Source organism: Protopterus annectens, chromosome 3.part1, assembly GCF_019279795.1.
Source record: "Protopterus annectens isolate FY-2018-M chromosome 3.part1, PAN1.0, whole genome shotgun sequence".
Lineage (NCBI taxonomy): Eukaryota > Metazoa > Chordata > Ceratodontiformes > Protopteridae > Protopterus > Protopterus annectens.
The window spans coordinates 1,077,680,146-1,077,701,649 of NC_056732.1; the positions used below are offsets into that span (position 1 = coordinate 1,077,680,146).

General features: G+C 37.1%; 1 protein-coding gene across 4 annotated transcripts in view; it reads left to right on the forward strand.

Annotated features, from left to right (window-relative positions):
- JPH1 (junctophilin 1) overlaps positions 1-17,229 on the forward strand; it is a 780,529-nt gene extending 763,300 nt beyond the window's left edge. Inside the window, exons 5-6 of one of the 4 annotated variants that reach the window (XM_044067217.1) lie at positions 10,169-10,264; positions 16,703-17,229. In XM_044067217.1, the coding sequence (XP_043923152.1) occupies positions 10,169-10,249 (81 nt within the window). In that variant the 3' untranslated portion in view covers positions 10,250-10,264; positions 16,703-17,229. Of the gene's footprint in view, positions 1-10,168; positions 10,265-10,359; positions 13,238-16,702 lie in introns of those variants that run through there. The other 3 variants (XM_044067215.1, XM_044067213.1, XM_044067216.1) reach the window with 3 other exon arrangements.
- Positions 17,230-21,504: the final 4,275 nt, after the last annotated feature.

Sequence of the window (21,504 nt, forward strand, 5' to 3'; positions counted from 1 at the left end):
CAGAAAAAGCCCCTTTTCAGCAGAGCCTTTGGGAAAAAAGCTCCAGTACAAGATAAAAAAGATAAACAAAAGATAAACACAAAATATAAAAATAGCAGTATGCACACTAGTACAACATATTTTAATTGCATACAGTAAAAAGGTGCACATAAAAAATTTACAGCATGCCTTCAGTTAAATTCAGTTTTAGTTCACACTCTCAAATTACAGTACAAAGTGGTAAACAAGTTCTCGTGAACTTAAGAATTGGCGTGTTGTGATGTAAAATAGTCACAAACATTGTAGTTAGTGTAAACTTGATGTTTTGTGAATAACTAGACCCATGCTGCTTCAGGTACATTTCCTGACATTTAGCGGCTTTAAACTTTCCCAGTTTGGAGGCTGCTGTAACACAGAGAAAGGTGCCTTATCTGCATTATGTGTGCAGCACTATACAGGTGCTGCAAACTTCAAGACCATATATATACTACACTGCAGTCTGTTAATCCTAATGGACTAAGTCACTACAACATGCTTTTTAGCATTTAAATATATGTGGCCTGAGAAAAGGATGGCTGCATGTTTTGCGTTATTACATTACTCATAGGTATTTACAGCTAGCTCCTCCTAGGTTCATGAGGTACATTTACTGTTTGGACAAAGAAGTGTTGCTTTGAACTTATGAATGGAAGTGTGTAGGTATAAAGTCTGAAATGCATACTTGTAAAATGTGTTCTTCCAGTTGTTGAACTTTTAATATAGATTCATAGATAGATTAGGTTTATAGATTGGTACTAAGCTAACTGTCCTTGTGAGCTATTTTCAGCCTAGCCAGTTATCTCTTGTGAGACTCAAATCCTACACCTTGTGTTTGTAAGGCAACCACCTTAACCATTATGCCACCCTCTCAACCTCTGCCATGTGAAACTTCTTGTATTGTCACGAAGCTGCTTTTTTTCTACTTGAAGTGTGGTGTGAGGTTTTCAGCGGGGATTGGTTGTTCCAGAGCTGCCGTAGAAGAGGTTGGTGTGCAGATGTTTCATGCCATCCACTATGATATGTTATTGCCACTTGCGCGTATGACTCTTATTTAGGACTACTGAATGCTGTGTTCCTTTCTGCAGCACCTCATGAAAGACTTCATTAATCAAGCCGTTGAACTGAATGCTACTCAAAAAAAACATTCTTGTGTCCTAAAAAGGTCTCTGCATACATTTGTGGTTGCCAGGCTCTGGAACACTGAACCATGGAACACTTTTATTTATTTATGAATTTGTTAACTACATAAACCCACTAGACAAAAGTGTCCCTTTAAAGGGCAGATCTGAGAACAGCATCTCGTCAAGTGGCTTAGAGTCAGACAGTAGAGAAATGGCGGTATAGGGAATCAAACCCTGTACCATTGACTAAAGGAAACAGCTCATTATCAGATCAGAGCCTTAATCCTGTCTGCTACCTGCCAGACTTTTATGCTTATCTAGAACAGTCAAAAAGGTTATGACATAATAAAAGCTGTTTTACCCACTATTTACACATACTAAATAAAAACATTTTTAATGTATTTTGGGGCTCTTAAAACATCCTCCACATCATAGATTTCACAGACTGCTTATTACAGTTCTTAAAGATTTTTGTGCATCATGACCCACAATGAGTTAGCTACCACGCTGCACGTGAGCCGTGTTTTTAATAAATTTCTATTAAAACCAAGGCCCAAATAAATGTAGTGTTTCCTTTGTGACATCACCTTAGGAGCTTCTATGGTGTTATACGGAGCATTTCTGTGCACTTTCCTGAGCTGATGTCACTGAGGTTAAAGAGCATATTCAACTTTCAGTGGCATCAGCAGAGGGAAAGCAAATTTAATGAGTACTTCAGTGAATTCAGTGGCATCAGCAGAGGGAAAGCAAATTTAATGAGTACTTCAGTGAATGGCAGAGGAAAAACATTTACCCTTTGGGTGAAAATGCTAATCGGCAGTTTATGTGGCACATATGGTGGTACTAAATGTTAAGTCACCAAGTGTGATGATACACTTTCAGCTGAGGTGCTTAATATTTGTCTTTGGTTAGCAATTTTGCCAAATTTCAGTATACCACTGATGATTTTATGGCCAGCAAACTTGAAGTTCTGAATACATCTTTTGAACATATTCTGCATTTAATGCGCTGTCTTAACTAAAATCTTTTCTTGGGACGTGAACTGACTTTCATATAACCTTGTATTACTTCCTTTCCAGTCTGCAAGAGCTTTTGATTAGCAGTTTATTTCATGGAAAGCATCCTTTGGTTGCTATTATTTGCTTTCAGAGAATTTTCCTTATTACTGGTTCTGATGCCTGAATTTCCTTATTTGGTCTTTTGTAAAGATAATTTCCTTGCATACAAATTTAGTGTTCCTACCAAATTTAATGTCTGTCTTAAATTTAAATCAATCCACCCACCTGCCATTTCATTATTCAGAGAATGTCAGTCAGGGTTATGCTTACTGTGTATTTTAAGATTTATTTAATTAAGACATCATATTACTCACATCAAAGACTACAGAATTCTATTTTGTTAAAAAAATGTATTAGGGCTCTCAAATGATTTTAAAATGAGCCTAAAACAATGCACACAGATTGCATTGAATTTTGTCACATGACTGAGGTGAGGAATTACTCTGGTCCTTTTTCTCTCCTCAGGGTATATGGCCCTTTCTTTTGCTAATATTTATGTCATAACCTGTTGCAGTCATGTCATTTCTCTAATCAGGTAATATAGCTGAGATAGTTGTCCTTTGACAGACAGGATAATTTTCTCTGCAGTGCCCCTCAAGGCCATCGGCTGGAATCCAGTCCATTGTCTTCACTTGCCTTCACCATGTCCTCTAGTGCTGCTTGGGCTTGCTTTAAGGGTGATGTTTTAAATTAGACCCATTTAATTTAAATTTAATTTATCAACTTGCAAGCCAGTTAAGGGAACTAGTTACTGTGGATCCTTTTCAGACTGTTATATAGGGATGTACCAGAGATTACAAATGTTTCCATTTGACAGGGTTAAGTTGCAGAAAAGACAACATAGACTCTGTAATTTTCTTGGCTTAGCGATGAGGCTTGTCAGTTACCCCTAAAATGATGTAAGATGCCTACAGTGCCATTTTGTCTCTTCATTTATTTCATATCACTAAGCTTTTTTCTGGCTTTGTCATTCTTCAGAAGGAAAGCCTGTCTAAAAGTCATTTTGAGCCAGCAGGAAACTGAGAAGAATCAGATAAGCCTGCTTTAGCATGCATGATCTTGATACTGAATGCTTTGGTTAGTAAATATTCCCATGCAGTCCTAATACCAGGTGACAACGGCTGAAACATGACTTTCTGGGAATGAAGAGCATCTCATAAATAAACACTGCAGCTGCATAGATATATTTTACCTTGAGTGTCCATCAGATTCTTTATTATTACAGGAGCTTGTTGGAAATATGTTTCACATTGGCAGTTTTGTATGCAGTAATGATTTCTGTAATTATAAATACAGTCTTCTGAATGCTATTATGACAATAGAATATCTTTTTTGTTCTGCTGTTCATACACTATGCATAGCTATCTGTGGTGCATAGGCTTATTAAAGATGACAGCATTTTAGAAAGCAGTACAACCCAGCTGGCATACCTTAGATTCAGTCTTTTACAGATGGAAATCATGATATATAGAAGTAAAACTTCTCTATTATTGGCAAGAGGTTTCAGTCTTTCCCAAGACTAGTACAGTGTCAAGTGCCATAGGTCAGAGTTTTTAGTATAACATGTAAATATAATAAAGGCATTCTGGTGTGATGATTTGGTCTGCTGTGCCTTCTTGGTTAAATTATGCTGTTGGTCTTTCGGCTTTTCCTGGTTAGGGGTCATCATAGTGGAACTCTGGTTCGCAGTAGATTTTTATGGTGCCGCGTTTCCAGCCTGACACCCAACTTTCAGCAAAGGCATGCCCATTCATCCATGTCTTTCAGAGGCCACTCGACCACAGGGAGGACATGCAGACTTCACACAGAAGGCACTCCAGCCAAGAATCAAACAGGAGAACCTCTTGCTGTGAGGTAGTAACGCTACTGCTGTACCACTGCGGCTCTGCCTGTGCTAATTTCATCTTTTTATGCTAACTGTAAAACAAACTCCACACAGTAGCTTTTATGGAATATATTTACAGGAGGTTAAACTGTATCAATGTCTAAAGTATTTTACGTAAGTGTAGGAGTGTAGGTATTTACTTTTTGGATATTTTGGGCCTGTTTTTTCACAACTTAAGGCAGCTGTAATTCTTGCACTCAAAGTTACAGTTCTCCGCTTGGGACAAGGACCCACATCTTGCTTCCTTAGCATCACAATTAGATCAACAACTCTGCCTCTAGGTGTCACAGTCAATCCATTATTTGGTGTTTTAAGTATATTTTCTCCTCGATTATCCCCATTTTCAGAAATGCATGATGTAGACTTTAAAATCTTCTACCAGCTTCATAATGATAATTATTATGATGCCAGCCAAGGAATACCATATATTTTACTGGTAACTTTTCCTAAGGCAGAGCATTCATTTACTATGGTATCATATAAGTGACACAAGTTCTTTCTTAAAAATGAGGTTATCTCTCATGGAACAACAGTGACATATCTGTCTAGAGCCTGGAAAGATGTATTACACTGAATGTTGTGCTTGTACTATAACTGGTCCTTATCTCTTTCATATCAGGACATTTTCAGCTTAGCTGGAATGAAAAGCATAAGATGAAATGAAACAGTGAATCCTGTATGCATACCAGAAAGAGGCCAAAAGTATCTGTCCAATAAAGTAAGCAGAGTGCTCTCCATACTCAATGTGCTTAATTCTGGAAAGGATTGCAGATGAAAAAACAAAAGTCATCATCTGCTCGTGCAGGTTTTGCTTTATCTCTTTACATCCATTTCACACTACATGTATGATCCTTGACAGCCCTGCTGTGTAGTCGACTACCTAGTCTGTCGTATGCAAGAGCTTGGTGATATCCACTAGGTGTGCTTTGTATACTGTGTACCAGGCCTTGTATGGACAGCATCTCACCCACAGTGCTAGCAAATTGTTGCATGTTTGTTGATGCTCACTTCTCCATACTGTGCAGTAAGCTGCAGCTCAGTCTGAGATCTAATTCTGAAACACAAAAGCATCTCTGTATAATGACATACTGCCTTTGGGAGTTATAGTGGGCACAATAGGGGGCACAGTACAATGGCAGTGTGTGTCCTATGGGGCATATACCTGGGAGAGGAGATATTCCAATACTTGCAGTGGACTTATCCATTTCAAAGGCATCAGAGGTGTCCAAGAAGGGGATAGTCAATGTCAAAGATCACATACTTAATCCTTATCCCTAAACTTACTCCATCTCTAAGATTTGGAGAAATACCTATAACATAAGAAGGATTCAGGAAGTTATGCGGCAGAAAGAGAGATCAAAAAAGAGCAGAGTGAATGGGAAAGTAACCAGAAATTGAATCACCATTATTAGAAGATGTGATGCTTTGGTAATCATTCATCACTTTGCCTAACAAACTATTGTATTAAGATTCATGATTTCATGCTTGTGGAATGGGCTCACGTCCTCATTGAAATAGCCATTGTTTTACAAATTGGTAGTAATTGTCTCTGGCTTCTAGGGATGGTTAGTGCTTTGCTAGTCATATTGTACCTGGTCATGTCCCTTAGTTATGTCACATTTCTTCTTGAAGACGTGATGATTGAAGGTGGTTGGTTATACTTAATAAATAAGCAGAATGATAAGAGTTATAGACTTGTTTTACTTAAAAATGTATGTTAATTCACATTTTGTTATTCTGTCAGCTTTTAAAGTTAATAGTACTAGTTTGAAAAGTGTCCATGATTATCCCTGATTATTTCTGGATTTGTTCCTGATTCTGGAGGTAAGGTGTTGAGAGGTATGATACCGTGTGAGGTAACAAATGTAAATAGGCTGCCCCTTTTGCGCGCACAAAAAAAAAATACTTGCTGTCCTCAAAAAATACAAGTGTGACTGCATGAGAATTATTGGCCAATGTGGCATTTATTTTCAAACAACAAGCATTCTTCAAGTACATGCGAGTCCTCTCTACATATTTAGGTATGAATCTCTATTCACTTTCATTAAGGGCAGAAGTAACCCAATTTCTTTCATTGTTTGTATAATTGTTTAAGGACACGTTATGCTACCAACAACTCTGCTTAATGTGTGTATTCTGAATACTTTGTCTATGTTACTCTGTAACTGTTGTAACCCATTATTGAACATGTTCAGTAAACACTGAACTGAGTGTTGTAATATGGCTTGTTTTGTTGGCGGATCTTTTTGTTACCCTTTTGTCATGTGGTCTAGGGTGTAGGTAGAAATTGTCTTGCAGCCAGTCCACTTACCTGATTAACAAATGAAAGTACAAAAATGCAGTTATGTCAAAGTTCGTATGTATGTGCAGCAGGGGTATAATGGGGTACTTATTAAGAGGGTGTAGGGGAGTAAAGCCACTGCCCCAGTTAAAACTGCTATAAGGAATCACATATTTTTAGAATTCCCTGATTACAGTTTACTTTTCAAAGTGTTAGGAATTGCAAGATCTCCAAATGCAGTGCCAAAAATGTTGGCTCTACTCTCAGGATAAGAACACCTCACACAGTGAAGTGCACCCCAGCTGTGCCAGAGAGGGACCAGACATCATTACTGAGCTTATAGCTATAGATTACATAATTAACCTCTCCCTTTTCCTGTTCCAGGACATCTCAGCATACTTTTGGAAACATGGTTATACCATACTTAAAAATCAGAGACTTTCCTGTCTTGAAAATTACTGTTCAGTTTGTACCCTCTGGTTCTGAACAAACATTCTGTAGAAGATTGTACCAAAAGTTCTAGAGTTTATAACCAGATGTAGCCTTTTGTTTATTTTTACTGAGGGCATGTGCATAAATACTTTGGAATACTTACATGCAATCTTTTCTTGGACCTAAAAATCCCTTTTGACGACACTGACTGTAGCTACTATACGTTACCTCCCAGACATAGCTTTCACTGTTAGACTTCTTAATTACTATCCCATCTTTTGTTTTACAGGGTTCAGAGATCATGGCAGTTCTGTTTTAGCTTTACATTTATAAGCTTCATAAATGATCTCTCCTTTACTGCAGACTACATTACTTTATAAGGTGAGGAGTTTACTCCGCTTATTCGAAGTTACTTCATCTTTTGAAATCCAAGCTGTTCTAAAACAAGGTCTAGGGTTACTGTCGTGTCAATCACTCATCACCTGTCAGCCACAGCTCATTGCCACCTCTTTAACTGCTGAACTCATCTAAAATGTCCATTCAGATTTTATGTCACAGACTTCCTTTTGAATAAGGGAGAAGCTCTTATAGAGGTGTGAATTGAATTCTTCCCACACAAGTGTCTGCTGTGCATACTCAAGATACCATTCCTATGTGTTTAGGTTTTCTTGTCTTCCAGTCACTGCCTTGGTCATCTGATCTAACTCAGTACAGGTGGTGGTTATTTCACAGCATAGCACGTCTCCTCACCTCAATGCCCAGATCATATGTCTTCATGTTTGTTGGCACAAATGTAATGCTGATGCTGTACATTTTGACTCTGGTACCAGGGACACAATGAACAGAACGTGGTGATTATTGGTAATCATGATATACAAGTCTAATAACTGTTCCCCAGTTGGGTTTAATTTAGGCAAACCAATGCCAAGCACGCCACCTCCAAGTATCTCTGCCATTCTACACGTGAACATTAATGTCTCTGAAACAACAAGAGTCAGTAGGTGAGACCATACAGAGCACCACAACCACAGCCTCCAAAAAAGTCAAATGCTCTGACTGACTGTATATGTGCAAACAACAATCATTATCCTTTATGTGTCTCATAGTTTCATTGTCCTATCTGGTGACTTAGAAAGCATGGGCAGGTCATTGCCCATGCTGTTCTCAGCAGAGATGGAGGAATGCTGGCATTGACTGACATCATCATTGGGAGGGGCACTTTGAGGAGCTTACAAACTCTGTTGACATGCCGTCTTCTGGGGAGGCTTTGGAGAAGCAACTGATGAAATGTGATGCATTTGTGTAGATAACTTTAGTGCAGTGTTCAGACATCTGTGTGGTGGTGAGACTGTGGAAGTGGATGAGATCCAGGTGGAATTTCTGAAGGCACTGGATATTGTCAGGATGCCATAGATAACATGTATTTTCAGTGTTGCATGAAAAGCAGGAACAGTTCTTGCAGACTGGCAAACTGGAATGATGATCCCTATTTTTGAAAAAGGAGATATGAGGGATTGTTACAGTTATTCAAACCTCTTATTCAAAAGAAGCAGTGAGAATTCCATCCTTTCAGTGAAAAAGTGAATTATCTCTTTGATCCTGCAATCATATTGGAAGGATCATAAGAGTTAGACAGCCCTGACTAAATGCATTTTGTAAACTTGGAGAAGGCATGTGATTGTATGCCCTGGAATGTCTTGTGGGAGGTTTGTCAATGATATGTGGTATTGGGGCTACGGCAGCATGCCGTTCAGCTCCTGTGTTTGGGAAGTAAGAGATATTTTCACATTCTTAGCATTGCATTGCATATATTCAAGGTGGACAAAGGTCTTCACCAAGGATTTTCCTACTCTGTCCTTCTGTTTTTTTTTTCTTGGATAGGATATCAAGGAGCAGCCATGTTTAGAGCACATACAGTTTCAGGACTGAACATAGCATCTCCATCATTAGCAGATAATGTTGTCCTCTTGGTCTCAAATAACTGTGTTCCCCAGCGTACACTGCTGAGATGATAATTAGTTCCCCAAAATAAGAGGTCAGGGTTTTTTCTGAGGAAAAGAGGGGATGATTGTAAACAGCTAAAGGTGGAGCACTTATCTTAAGTGGGTGTGATCATTTACCCTGGTATCTTGCTCATGAGTGAAGTTAGAGAGGATTGGAGAAGGACCATCACTGATAGTAATACTACAATCATTGCATTAGACAGTGCTAGCAACGCAAGAGTTTAGGCCTAGCATGAAGATCTCAGTCTACAGGTTATCTGTGTCCCTAGCCTCAGTTATGGCCATAAACTCTTATCAGAAACTAAAAGTGTGAGATGACAGGTACAAGTGGAGAAATACAATTACTTTGCAAGTTTGTTAATTTAACTGTTCATGACAAAGTGAAGAGCTCTACAATCCAGGAGGATCACAGAGTAGAGCTGTTGCTTCTCTCATCAGGAGGAGCCAATTGAGGTAGTTTGGACACCTAGAGAGGATGCCCACTGGGTTGCCTCCTGGTACCAAGCAGAGTCCAGTAGGAGCCCTAGGGCAGACTCAGGATTTGCTGAATGTATCTCTTAAGCAACCTGAGACTGCCTTGGGTCACCTTTGATGAGCAAGAAACAGTTTGAGACAAGCAGTTTAGAAAATGGATGGATTTGTTTTAGGTAGGCACTGTTATTTTTTGCGGAGTGGCTGTGTTTTCACATCATGTGAACCTTCATCTGTTTCATGTTTAGTTTCAATGAAGTGGAGTTACAGTGATGCAGGTATATATGATAAATACTTCATGACATGGGTACCTACACTTCAGCTCTGGTATACATTATCACAGCCCTTTGTCAGAGTTCACTGTAGGATAAAATTTACATATTTTTTCTCACAATCACTTACACACACATTGCTATATTCTTGTCTCTGAATGTCATCAGCATTTATTTTTATTATAAGCAGATAACAGAAATCCTGAAACAACTTTACTTCTAGGCTATGTATTACTATTGGAAGAAAGAAAGAGAAAAATAAAGAAAGGAAAACAGGAAAACAACGATAAGACCCTGTCTTCCATTTTTTTTGTGTCATTATCCTAGGCAGTTGTTTCCTAGTGCCAAATGGTCATATCAGTCATATGCCCGCCATGAGTTGAGACATTATTAAATAATGCTGTCATGACGTTTATTTTAAAAAACACATAAGCCCCTTTACTTATCTGCACCATTTTTTTAAACATAATTGTTGTCCATATAACAATGATTCGAGACCATCTGGTAGCCATACTTAAAATTGTTGTTTTGTACTGGTTGTGTTTGTTTGTATGAGTTTTCTGTATATTTTCTGCATCATACTAAAGCTCATATTCTAACATAGTGCTGTCATTTTTCTGTTGTCAGGGTCCCAATTCTATTTTCATTGGCATGGTTATGCTGCTGAATATTGGTTTAGCCATTCTGTTTGTTCATTTTCTGACTTGATCAGAAATGTAAAAGGTAAGAACGTTTTTTTTCTTTGTTGAAATTTAATTCTGTCTTCAAAGCATAAATATAATTTTGCAAACTGTTAATGCTCCCTGCTTTAATTTTAGCTATGCCTGAATGTGATTCAACATAATTACTTAATGATCTAACTGTTTTGACCCTTCAGTGAAGTCTTGACAACTAGTGGTATTAGCCCACAATTCTCTGCAGTTGTCATCGGCTGGTTTAATGGCACCCGTCATTCTCAAAGGAAAAGGAAGCTTGAATTTAAAGTGGGACACAAGAGAGATGAGCGCTGGAACATTCAGTCAGTGGGCTGATCAGTTCACTTATGATGATTTGTAGCTCTGGTGTTCTCTGTGATCAGCCATGTGGGAAAGCAATTAAAAACCTGCTGAATCAGCGTTAGTAGTGATGTACATGGCTAGCACGTCTGATCTTACACAATGTGACTAAAGTGGAAATGTGTGGAGTTGCACTTTTGTAGATGGACATTAACAGCTGTCTTATAATGTTAACATCTGATGTTTGTAGCTTAGAGATGGGAAAAAAAAATGACTGACAGAGGAATGTGGTCATGGATTCTGTTGCAGTGGATCGAATTTTCAGTGTTCACGTCCTTCTGTTTAGAGGAAATACATTGGCATCATCACTCTTCAGTCTTATTCTTTTACCTGCCACCACCGCCATCTCCTGCGCTGTTCTGGGAGATTGAATTTCAGCCCCCATGTGCATGATTTTGTTCATTTTAGTGTTAATTTTAATTTCTACCTTTTATATAATCAGATTCTGTAACTATGTCTGGTTCATATTTCTTTTGTTAGACACCATAAGAACAAGAAGTAGCTCTTGTGTCTAATTGTGCAGTTATGGAAGGAACGCTCTCCAGATACTTGGCAGTCCATAAGACACACATTATTTTATGGAATGCACAATTCACAAAATGTTTTTACATCATTACTTTCATATCTTATAGCACTTACAAAAATACAAGTTAGGCACAGTTATTAATACAGCTGAGCCAAGGTATTTCATATTTTATAGGTATATATAAAAATTGCTCACTGAGTGTTTATTTTTATTGCCATTTTTATTTAACTGCTTCATGGCAACAGTTAAAAAAAATGCATATCCGAGGTTTACCTGCATATTTGCATCTGCTGCTGTTTAGATGCCTGAAGTTAGTAGCTGGTGGATTTTGAACTCTGCTGTATAAAATATATGTAGCTCCAAGACATCAGCTGGTCTGGGGGCAGACTTGTCTGCATGGGCACGGTTGCAATGAGGTGTAGGAAGTAAATTATAATTTTTGTGTTGAACACATTCAGGTGGAGCATTTGGGGTACTTTTAAAATGTTAATAGACCTGACACCTTTATGTTCTTAATGTTCAGCAAAGTTTACCTCGGCATAAAAACCTCACTTTTTTCTTTTAGACTGTTTTGTCTTAATTAGTTAAATGTTTCTAACCAAGGACTGGTCATTGTGCTGTATTTTACTTACCCTGAGGTATTAAGCATGTTGAATTTTAATTTAATTGCCAATGGGTTCTGTATGTGGTATGACTCACTTGAAGGTTAAACTAGATTATGTAGTTTTGAGCATATATTTAAAATTAAAGGGCTTGTGATTGTTGTTTTTTTTTAATTTATTTGTTTGAAAGTTGTTTTTCATTTTGTTTTTGAAATTTTGGACTACTTGTGAGTTGGTAAGTTGCATGGGTTAACTTAAAATGACAAGAAAGTATTAATAGTGTAGTGATGCAAAAAAAGAGGGGTATGATCTGTGTGGGATGAGACTTCTCTTTCAAAATAATCTGATTTCAGTACAGTAACAAAAAGTGGTGTTTTTTGCAGAAGTATGGTGAAAATCCTGTGTGTGTGACCAGTGTGGAGTAACGAAGAGAACAGAAAGGCAACATATGGAAGTGAACCACACTTTTATATAAATATATATATATTTGAAAATGAATTACATTTGGAATTCTAACACTAAAAGATGTGTGTAATTCTTGAGGGTCAATCATGAATGTAACACTTGATCCTTGCCTGACAAAATTTTGAAATGTGTTTAACTTGTTCTCAACCAGCCTAAGATTGTGAGTGTAAATGGTTAAGAAATTAAAAGAAATCTTTATACAATGTACGCATGTCAAGTTAATTTATAAATATGTACAATTTCTAAGCTTTTTTTAAAAAGCTCAAGTCAGATACTGTTGTATTTTTCTAAGATGTGCACAGCTGTATTTTAAAATGAAATGCTCTTTATAACTGGTTGTTATAGTGTACACGACATTTTGTACAGTGTATGGCTGCTGCTGCTTAACTTTTTCATACTTTACCATTTTGAATATTTGTTTTTTATTTTTGTCCTGAGAAAGAAATTTGATTTATAGTTCTTTGAACCCAGCCTGCAACATGCATGTTTTTTCAGCTGTAGATCCTGTACTTAAATTTCAGACCTTCTTAAATGACTGTGTCTACAGTGGTTTTAACTCAGCCTCAGCCTATCTACTTTTATACAGCTGACTCGTATGCTAACCAAGTCAGCTGCAAGGCTGAACTTGCAGTTTTTCCAAGCTGATACCAGATTCTTATTTTATATGTTTTTCCACTAAGAAACAAACTGTGCCTTGTAATATCAGCAGCAAAAAGTTTTATTTTATTTTTGATAGAAAGTTCTGTTTGAAAAGTCCCCGCTTAATGCCCCTAGATATTTCTTAGACAGATATGCTCAGTGAGCATAAAAGTCAGTTGCTTACCTGTTTCTTCTAGTTTTACATATATATATATTATAAACATGATGGTTTCCTACATGTCTGTAATGAGGAAAGTTATAGTTCAGTAAGAAATTGTTTTTACTAGATGTTTGTGTTTCAGTCAAAACACATTAATGATGTCCACTACAATATGGAATTATTTAAATACATGTAAAGTTAAAAAGACATACCTTAGTATTTATTTAATAAAGTATATGTTTTCTGAAATGCATTAGCAGTTTTTTTTTCTTGCTGAACATTCTTTCTTGGTAAGTATGCACACATCTGTTTTGTGTGTGTAAATGTTTTGTTACGGTCTTAAAACATTTAATGAATGAGATCTAATAAAGTTAACATTTTGCTAATATGTTTAGACTTGTTTATACAGAAGTTTATTAGAAACTATCCATCCACAACCTCTTTTTCCCATTTTTGCACATGGTGTCCCTTCACAGTGAGAGTCATCTAGAGCCAAGGTTTAATTTACAGCATCTAGTGGCTAACCCTGCCATGGTTGTTCTTCCACAGCACATATTCACATGCACACTCACACCTTTGGCCAATTTAGAGTATCCAATCCACCTATTGCATCTCTTTGGGATGTGGTAGGAAAGAGGAGCACCCGGAGGAAACCTACATTTACACAGGGAGGACATGCAGACTTCACACAGAAGGTACCTCAGCAGAGAATTGAACCAGGGAACCGCTTGCTTTGCGGCAACAACACAATCCACTGCGCCATTAGGATATTTATAAAGAAACATACACTATAGTAATGACAAGAACTTTTTTGTATATATCTAATTGTATGTTGTGCATGTTCATGTGGCTGATACACCTGTTACAGAACACAATATGCCTTTCAAATTTTGTCAGTAGTCTACGTTCACTGAAGAATCTGCAGTGGTTCCTGTTTCAGTTAATTGAGTTAGACTGTTTTTTTTTGTTTGTTTTTTTGTGTTTTTTTTCTGGTTGAATTGTGATTAACTTGGTGTACCTCAGTGAATGTAGCCCAGATCTACATCCTTAAAGAGGATTTTTAAGTAATTTGATATTAACTAATGTTAAAGAACTTATAATAAGCAACACTGGGTGTGTATCAAAGAGATCTGAAAAAGTAGATTTGTAGAGATGGAGCTAGCCAGAAGCCAGAGAAGGTGAAACCAATGCACATTAAGAGGAAAACAAGGAATACAAAAATGAGGTAAGTTAAAGGAAAAATGAAAATAAAATAATCCTCATCAGTTTCTTCCATCTGAAAGGTCCTTTTGAACTTGATGTCATTTGTAAAGCTCCATGTCCCATTATATAAATATGCACCATTTGCTTGGTAAGTGCCATGTTAAGAACAGTGGGAACCAGGCTAAATTTCTACTGATGCTGGTGTAGGCAGACTCGGCCTGATCTGTCTCAGAATCAGTGTCTCTAAAAAACAGTGTCAGCACTACACCAGGTTTAGGATTAGACATTGAAATTATAATTAACAGGTGTCACTAATGTAACAGCTTAACATGCAGTGAGGAAAAAGAGGATTACACTTTGCGGGAATACTCTCCTACTTTGTTGGCTTACATACATTGTTATCACTGTGTAAGTGTTATCAGAGCTTGTCCCATTAGGAGGAGTACCTATTCTGGCTGGTAAGTAGGTGTCATTTTAATATTGGTAGTGTGTTCTGTTGCATGTGTTCCACATACGGAAGTTTTAGATAAAGGTGTTTTTTTCCTTTATCGGGGAATGCAGCACTAGTATTTGTGATACTTGGATAAAGGTCCGCAAGTTGGACAAGAAAACCAAATTCTAATGATGTTTTTTTTTTAAGTCTTTGCAGCATGAGTGTTTTGTATAACAGTCAGCTGTCATTGTATTATTGTCAGTAAAATATAAAGATTTACCAATGTTCTGCTCTTCAGCAGTCTTACTTGGTAAAGTATTTACTTTTGCTATGTTTGATGTTTATTTTTAAATACCCTTGTTTCATGAAAAGTTTTTATATTTGCATATAACTTTGAATAAATATTGCGGCTTCAACAGTTAAATCCAAGCAACATTGATAATATTGACTCTTTCATCATCAGCTGTAAATCTGATAGTTTACAGAGAGTGTAAAGGCTATGAGCCCTTGAAGAGCTTCATCCTATAGTTGTAGGTTTGATTCTGCCATTCTCTGCTTATAAAGTTGGTGCCTCTAAACCCGTCATTTATCAGGCAGTGCTTTTGGGTTACCTCTAAAGATAGGCAGTTGTGCCTAGATGGTTTACCTAATTTAAAAATGAGAATGAAATAAATACCATCAGTATGCAGTCACCTTACCAAGGTGCCCTTGTAGTTACTGAAGAATCAGTATTGCACCTTAACATCACAGTTTTATTGACATGATACCACTGGTAGCAGACCTGAAGTTTGCATGTATTCATTTTATTATTATTAATAATAATAATAATAATAATAATAATAATAATAATAATTTGCTATTAGTGTACTCCAGCTACTCTATAGTGTAAATTCAGTCAGAATGTCCTGGTATATAACATAGATTACCTTTTAGAAAAGGGAAATAGTGGAGACCATCTCCAATGAATTAAGCAAATCTTTCCTGTATTCCAGTGATTCAGGCGTGTTAATTCCAAGTGTTTTCTGATGATCAAATATTATGTCTGGTGGCAGATGATTCTGATGTCAATTCCTTAGAAAACAATAACTTGGGGAATGCTTGTTCATTTTGAGAACTTTCACAACCAACTTCATTTATGGCTGTTTTTCTATTTCTGATGTTCAGAGTGCTTTGTCAAAGGCTGCCTTCTAAGTAGAAAAGGCGACATTGATTTGTCCCTGCAGCATGCTTCCTATCTACTACATGAAAATGAAGCCATCTTATTTATTAGAATGCTGGTCTTTGACTACAATGATTCTAAGTACACAAGTTATATTCATCTACATGAGTGGCATCGTAGCTTTAGAAATGTGGTACATATTCAAAATTGACTTGGAGGTTGGCCAAAAGTCAGACTGAAGATCTGTGAAAAAAATACATATAAAATGTTGTAAGTTCTGTTGTATTATGCATGTAGCAAAGTTGAATGTTAATAGTCTTAGCTTGTGTCATAATTCTTTGGCTTTAGATCTAGGTGATTGGATTCCCATCTGTGATTTAGCAGAGAGTTCTGAATGCTTTCTTCTTTCTTCTGAAAACTTCTGTGAGATGAAGGGCCATGAGATAAAAGCTCTAAATGTGGATCTGAAAGAAGGCAGAAAGATCAACTCATAACAACACACTTTTGACAAAAAAGCAACAACATTGTGTGGCAAATCTTGTATTAGACAATGTAGTGTTAGCTTATTTTGTTGTGTTTTGCACTTAATATGTTTATTATTTTGTGATTTACTGTTGCACTTTTAGACTGATTATCTTAATTGTTTGTGAAAATGTTTTATGTCTCTTGGTATCTTGTCTGACTTAAAATATTTACAGTAGACATTTGGGTAACATTGATGGGATGAGTACTTAAAATGTTAATTGTACTTTTCTATCCACCTCCATAAAGACCACATTGTCAAGGTGCCAGAAAGATGTCTGTTTGTGAGATGGAATAATTTTATTTTTAATCTATGTTTTGTTTACATTCACAAGCTGAGTTAAATGTTTGCCCAAGTTGTGTCAACAATGCTTTTGACGTTTTTGTGGCATTTCAGAGACTTCTTAAAGCAAGAGTATTCCTTAGACAAGCACAGTGTCCAAGCATCACAAGGAGGTACTTTTGGAGCCTTGGCAATGAATCAAAACTTTGTCTAAATCTACAATAGATGATATAACTTGAGTCTGAAAAATCTCAATCATATAGAGTCAAAAAAGGAAAATTCTACAGCAACATGGGATTCCTCCCTAACCATTCTGACCATTATTTCTAAAGATATTTTTTCTGTTGATGTAGAAAATGAGCATTGCACTTCCAATCCAAATAAGAGACTATTCTTGTTTTGCAGAAGAAAACTGGGTTAATTGCAGATGATTCTGAGCCTTGGGAAGAAAAAACAGCCAGGTCTTAGAAATCCATGTTTGGCCTCAAAGCTTTATAAGTCTATCTCTGTAAAAATGTATTTATGATTACAGCTTTTAATATCCAGTCTAAGATGCAAATGAATGGCACATTTTGATATTCAGGATATCTACATGTATATTCTTATATTTACTGTGTGAATAAAATGATACTTAACTTTCATTCTCATTGTCTGTGTCCTTAGAATTGGTAGTGGTGTGTGTGTGTGTAGGAATATGCCTTCCCATACTTTTATGACTAGTTTATAATCGGATAAAAATCTGTGAGTCATTTTCACATTCATGCTAAAATAGCTTAGACTTTCCTTAATTTAGCATGATTTTTATGACCCTTAGGATTAGATGAGGTTCATAACATCCACTGTTGCAGGACATGCATTAAGATTTATACAGTAAAGCTACAAGCTGGCATAAGTCTTCCAGACAGATCTTTAAAGTAGATGGGCAAACCTAGGAGATGAGTAACAACCTGCACGACATCATGACTATCAACAGTTATTCATTTTATTAAGGAGAGTATAATGCATGCCATTTTCAGTTCTCTTCTGGTTTTGAAGTAAATGCAGTCATTGTGTCAGTGCATTGGTCATTTCCTTGGTGGATCTGAAAGAACAAGTGCTTTCTAATTGTTCCCTGTTTATCAAGCCAAGAGCTGTTTTAACTGTGTCATTTTTATAGAGATATATTTTTTTTACATTTTGATATGTAATGCAATGTCTTTTGGATTCCCCCGTTAGGGGTCACCACAGTGGACCACCGGTCTACAGATTGATTGGCAGTGGAGTTTTTACAGTGTCGAGTTGCCAGTGCCTAACCTTCACAGAAGGCACAAGCACACGCACACGCACACACACACACACACACACACACACACACACACACACACACACACGCACACACACACCTTCTGCATGTCTTTAAAACTCACTCGCCCACAGGGAGGACATGCAAACTCTGCACAGAAGGTGCTCCAGCCAAGAATCAAACCAGAGAACCTCTTGCTGTGAGGCAATGCTAACTGCTGCACAACCGCGACTGACACATTATGTAATGGCATTCTGAAAATGAGTAGGAGTAAGTGTTCTTGAGGGAAATACATTCCACCTAAAGAACGCTATCTGCAGTATCTTTTTTTTCCTTAATGAGAAAACTGTGAAGTTATTACTTGAAAAAGTAGTATATGATTTTCAATATGAAGATATTTTAATTTGAGACAGGCTCCTTAGGGTCCTCCATTGAAACCCAATAAGCTGCTGATATTAGCTCAGATGATGTCTGCCTTTCTCTTGCCAAGAGAACACACACAAAAGTTTAGCCCCTGCTTGTCTACCACCACACAGAAGGGAACAAAGCATAAGGGGTCTCTGACATGTGACAAAACATGTTAGCTGATGTCAAGCAGTGACAGATACCCGAGGTCTAAGTGATCCAGAGATGTTCTCAGGCATTCTTTCCATGTGGTCATGTGGAATGTATTTTGCCCTCTACAGTACCAGAGGTTTTAACATGTGCTGCTTCTTCTCCATTCAGACCCCTGCTATTTTAAAAGCTATACCTAGCGGAACTTTGGTTACTGAAAAGAGACCATAGATGTATTGAACACCAGAAATATCAGGCCTATAACACCACAGACACATCTCATGAGATCCTTTGCTTTTCAGAGCAAATTGGGCTTGCAGTTAACACAGAGAACTAAAGCTCTAAGCTCTTAATGAACTTCCTGTGGTACAGGTTTAGTTCCTTCAGTCATCATTTACCTTTTGTGTGAACTTGAGCAAGTCATGTAACCAGTCAGTGCTACAGGGCACTTGGGAATTTGGACTAAGCTCCTTAATGGTCTCCTGAACAACATGCCTAGTAACTATCTATACTTGTGAACCTAAGATGTGTGCCTTAAGGTTCTCTTCCCAAGAAGTCAGAGGGCTGTCTGAGGCACCTGTTAAGGAGCCACTGGGGATCTGGGGTTGGGAATTGATGGAAACTGCAGAGCACAGCTGGAGAATACATGTGGGTGAGGGGAAGAGACATTAGGAAAAATTAAATGTTACATATTATGTAACATCTTATGCTCAGAGTACACTGATCAGAATAATCTGTATGTTAAATTCAGAAAATTCTGTACCACCAAAAAATTAAACATATAAATAAAATATGTAGTTATCGAAATGTAAAATTTGTAAATGGACTGTAGAATCCCACAAAGTCTAAAGCATGGCTTCAAGGACTTCTAAGGATAACCTGCAATAAAAATCAGGATCCTAAACAAATAAAACAGTAGGTTTAAATGACATGTTGTTGTTCCTGGCCCAGAAATTTACAGCTGCAGGCACCACCAGTAGCCAGAGTCAGGAAATGAAAACACAAAGGCAACAACTCAAGTCATTAAATCCAGCTGTATTTATCTCCAGGGTAACTTCAAAAAATCTTCCACAATGTGTGAAAGGCTACTAACTAATAGGATTTGGTTTCCTTGGCTGAGAGTAGTAACATCTAGTAAGTCATCACCACTATTGTTCCCAGGTTTTATTTCTTACATTTTAAGGTATGCTTAAAAAAATGTTCTGATGATGTAAAAGCTTGATTCATTGAAATGGTAGCCACTACTTATGGAGGTAACCCAAGAGACTAAGGATAAGAATGGGACAACTTTATGTAATAGGATAGGAAGCAAAGACCTAGTGAACATCACAATTAATGGGTATAAGAGTTATGCCAGTGTACTGACAAGATCACAGTGTAGTGCCCCTTTTAAGGCAAGTAAAGTCTACCAGACTAGTAAATATCTTCGTAAGTATCCTGGATGTGTTAGGCAGGGTATAACTGTTAAAAGCAGTCCCCATGCCAAAAGTATAGACCATATACAATAGAGCTTGACAGTTGACATTTTAACTTTGTCAGCTTTCATCCTTTTAAAGGAAAACTCTACCTTAGAACTTTAAAAACACGTTTTTCATTGCATCTTTGTTTTCTGGACTGTTTTAATGCCTCAGAATCACTCCAAGTGCTTCTTTTACAATTTTAATGTCTTTCCCACAAAATGGAGGCTGATAAGGCCTGCCTTGGTAACGTGATCCTGTTTTCTTTCCTTCTTCCCAGAATACATGTCAAGTCCTCTTTACATAAGTCATGCTAGATATAAGGAAGTGGCATTGTTTTCTCATGGCATTAAGACAGAATGGGAGGACTGTGAAGCACTGTCATCTAACATACCTTCTGTAACAGAGCTACTTCTAGGTTTCCCTAACTGAGCCTCTTGTATGTGTCTGTCAGAGCGTATTCTATGCTGTAAACAGCTGTTAGTGACTTCCATCAAAAGAAAGTTGGTAAATAGCAGGCTTTTGTAAAGTGATTCTTTTGTAGTTCTAAAATAATTGACAGACCTTCTCCCACACTCTCATGCTGAGGTGTGAAAACTCTCACTGCAGTAAATAATCCTTGCTGTATCAAGTACAGGTGAAAAGTAGGAGGACTCAACATTAAGTCTGTCTGCTACTTCCTAATGTCTTCAGTGGGAGTTTTTTTTCTGTCTCATGAATGATGTAGAATTAAATTGTACTTTACTAGTTCCTTAATTATTTCTCCCATGTTCACTCCTACCCCCTTTTTTTCTATTTCATATATATTTACACTTTGGTAACCAGGAAAGTGAACTTGTCCCAAGACCCTTTTCAGCAATGGCTCTGGCTACATTGACAAAGATAACAAGTAATAAACGCACTTAGCAATACAAAGAAAAATAAGTACTGACATAAAGACATTGACAAAGATTGCTCGTGCAACACATAGCCAATGTGTGACAGTGAATAAGTAAAACATTAAGCAACATTTGCTAGAATGTATACATTAATAATGCTTAACTCTAGTATGTTAACCTTATTAAAAATAACAAATCGTATGCCCCCATATTGCACACACACACACACACACACACATATATATATATATATATATATATATATATATATATATATATATACACACAGACACACACACATACAGTTGATGTAAAAAGTGTACACACCCCTGTTAGAAATGCCAGGTTTTTGTGATATACAAAAATGAGACCACAATAAATCATTTCAAAACTTTTCCCACCTTTAATGTGACCTATATTTCAATTCAATTGAAAAACAAATCTGTTAGGAGAAAAAATATAAAAAATAAAAATGTACAATATGCTGGTTGCATAAGTGTGCACACTCTTAAACTAATGCTTTGTTGTGTGTGTACACCCTTAAACTAATACTTTGTTGAAGCACCTTTTGATTTAATTACTGCGTTCAGTCTTTTTGGGTAGGAGTCTATCAGTATGGCACATCTTGACTTGGCAATATTTGCCCACTCTTCCTTGCAAAAGTGCCCCAAATCTGTCAGATTGCGAGGGCATCTCTTGTGCACAGCCCTCTTCAGGTTGTCCCACAGATTTTCTATTGGATTT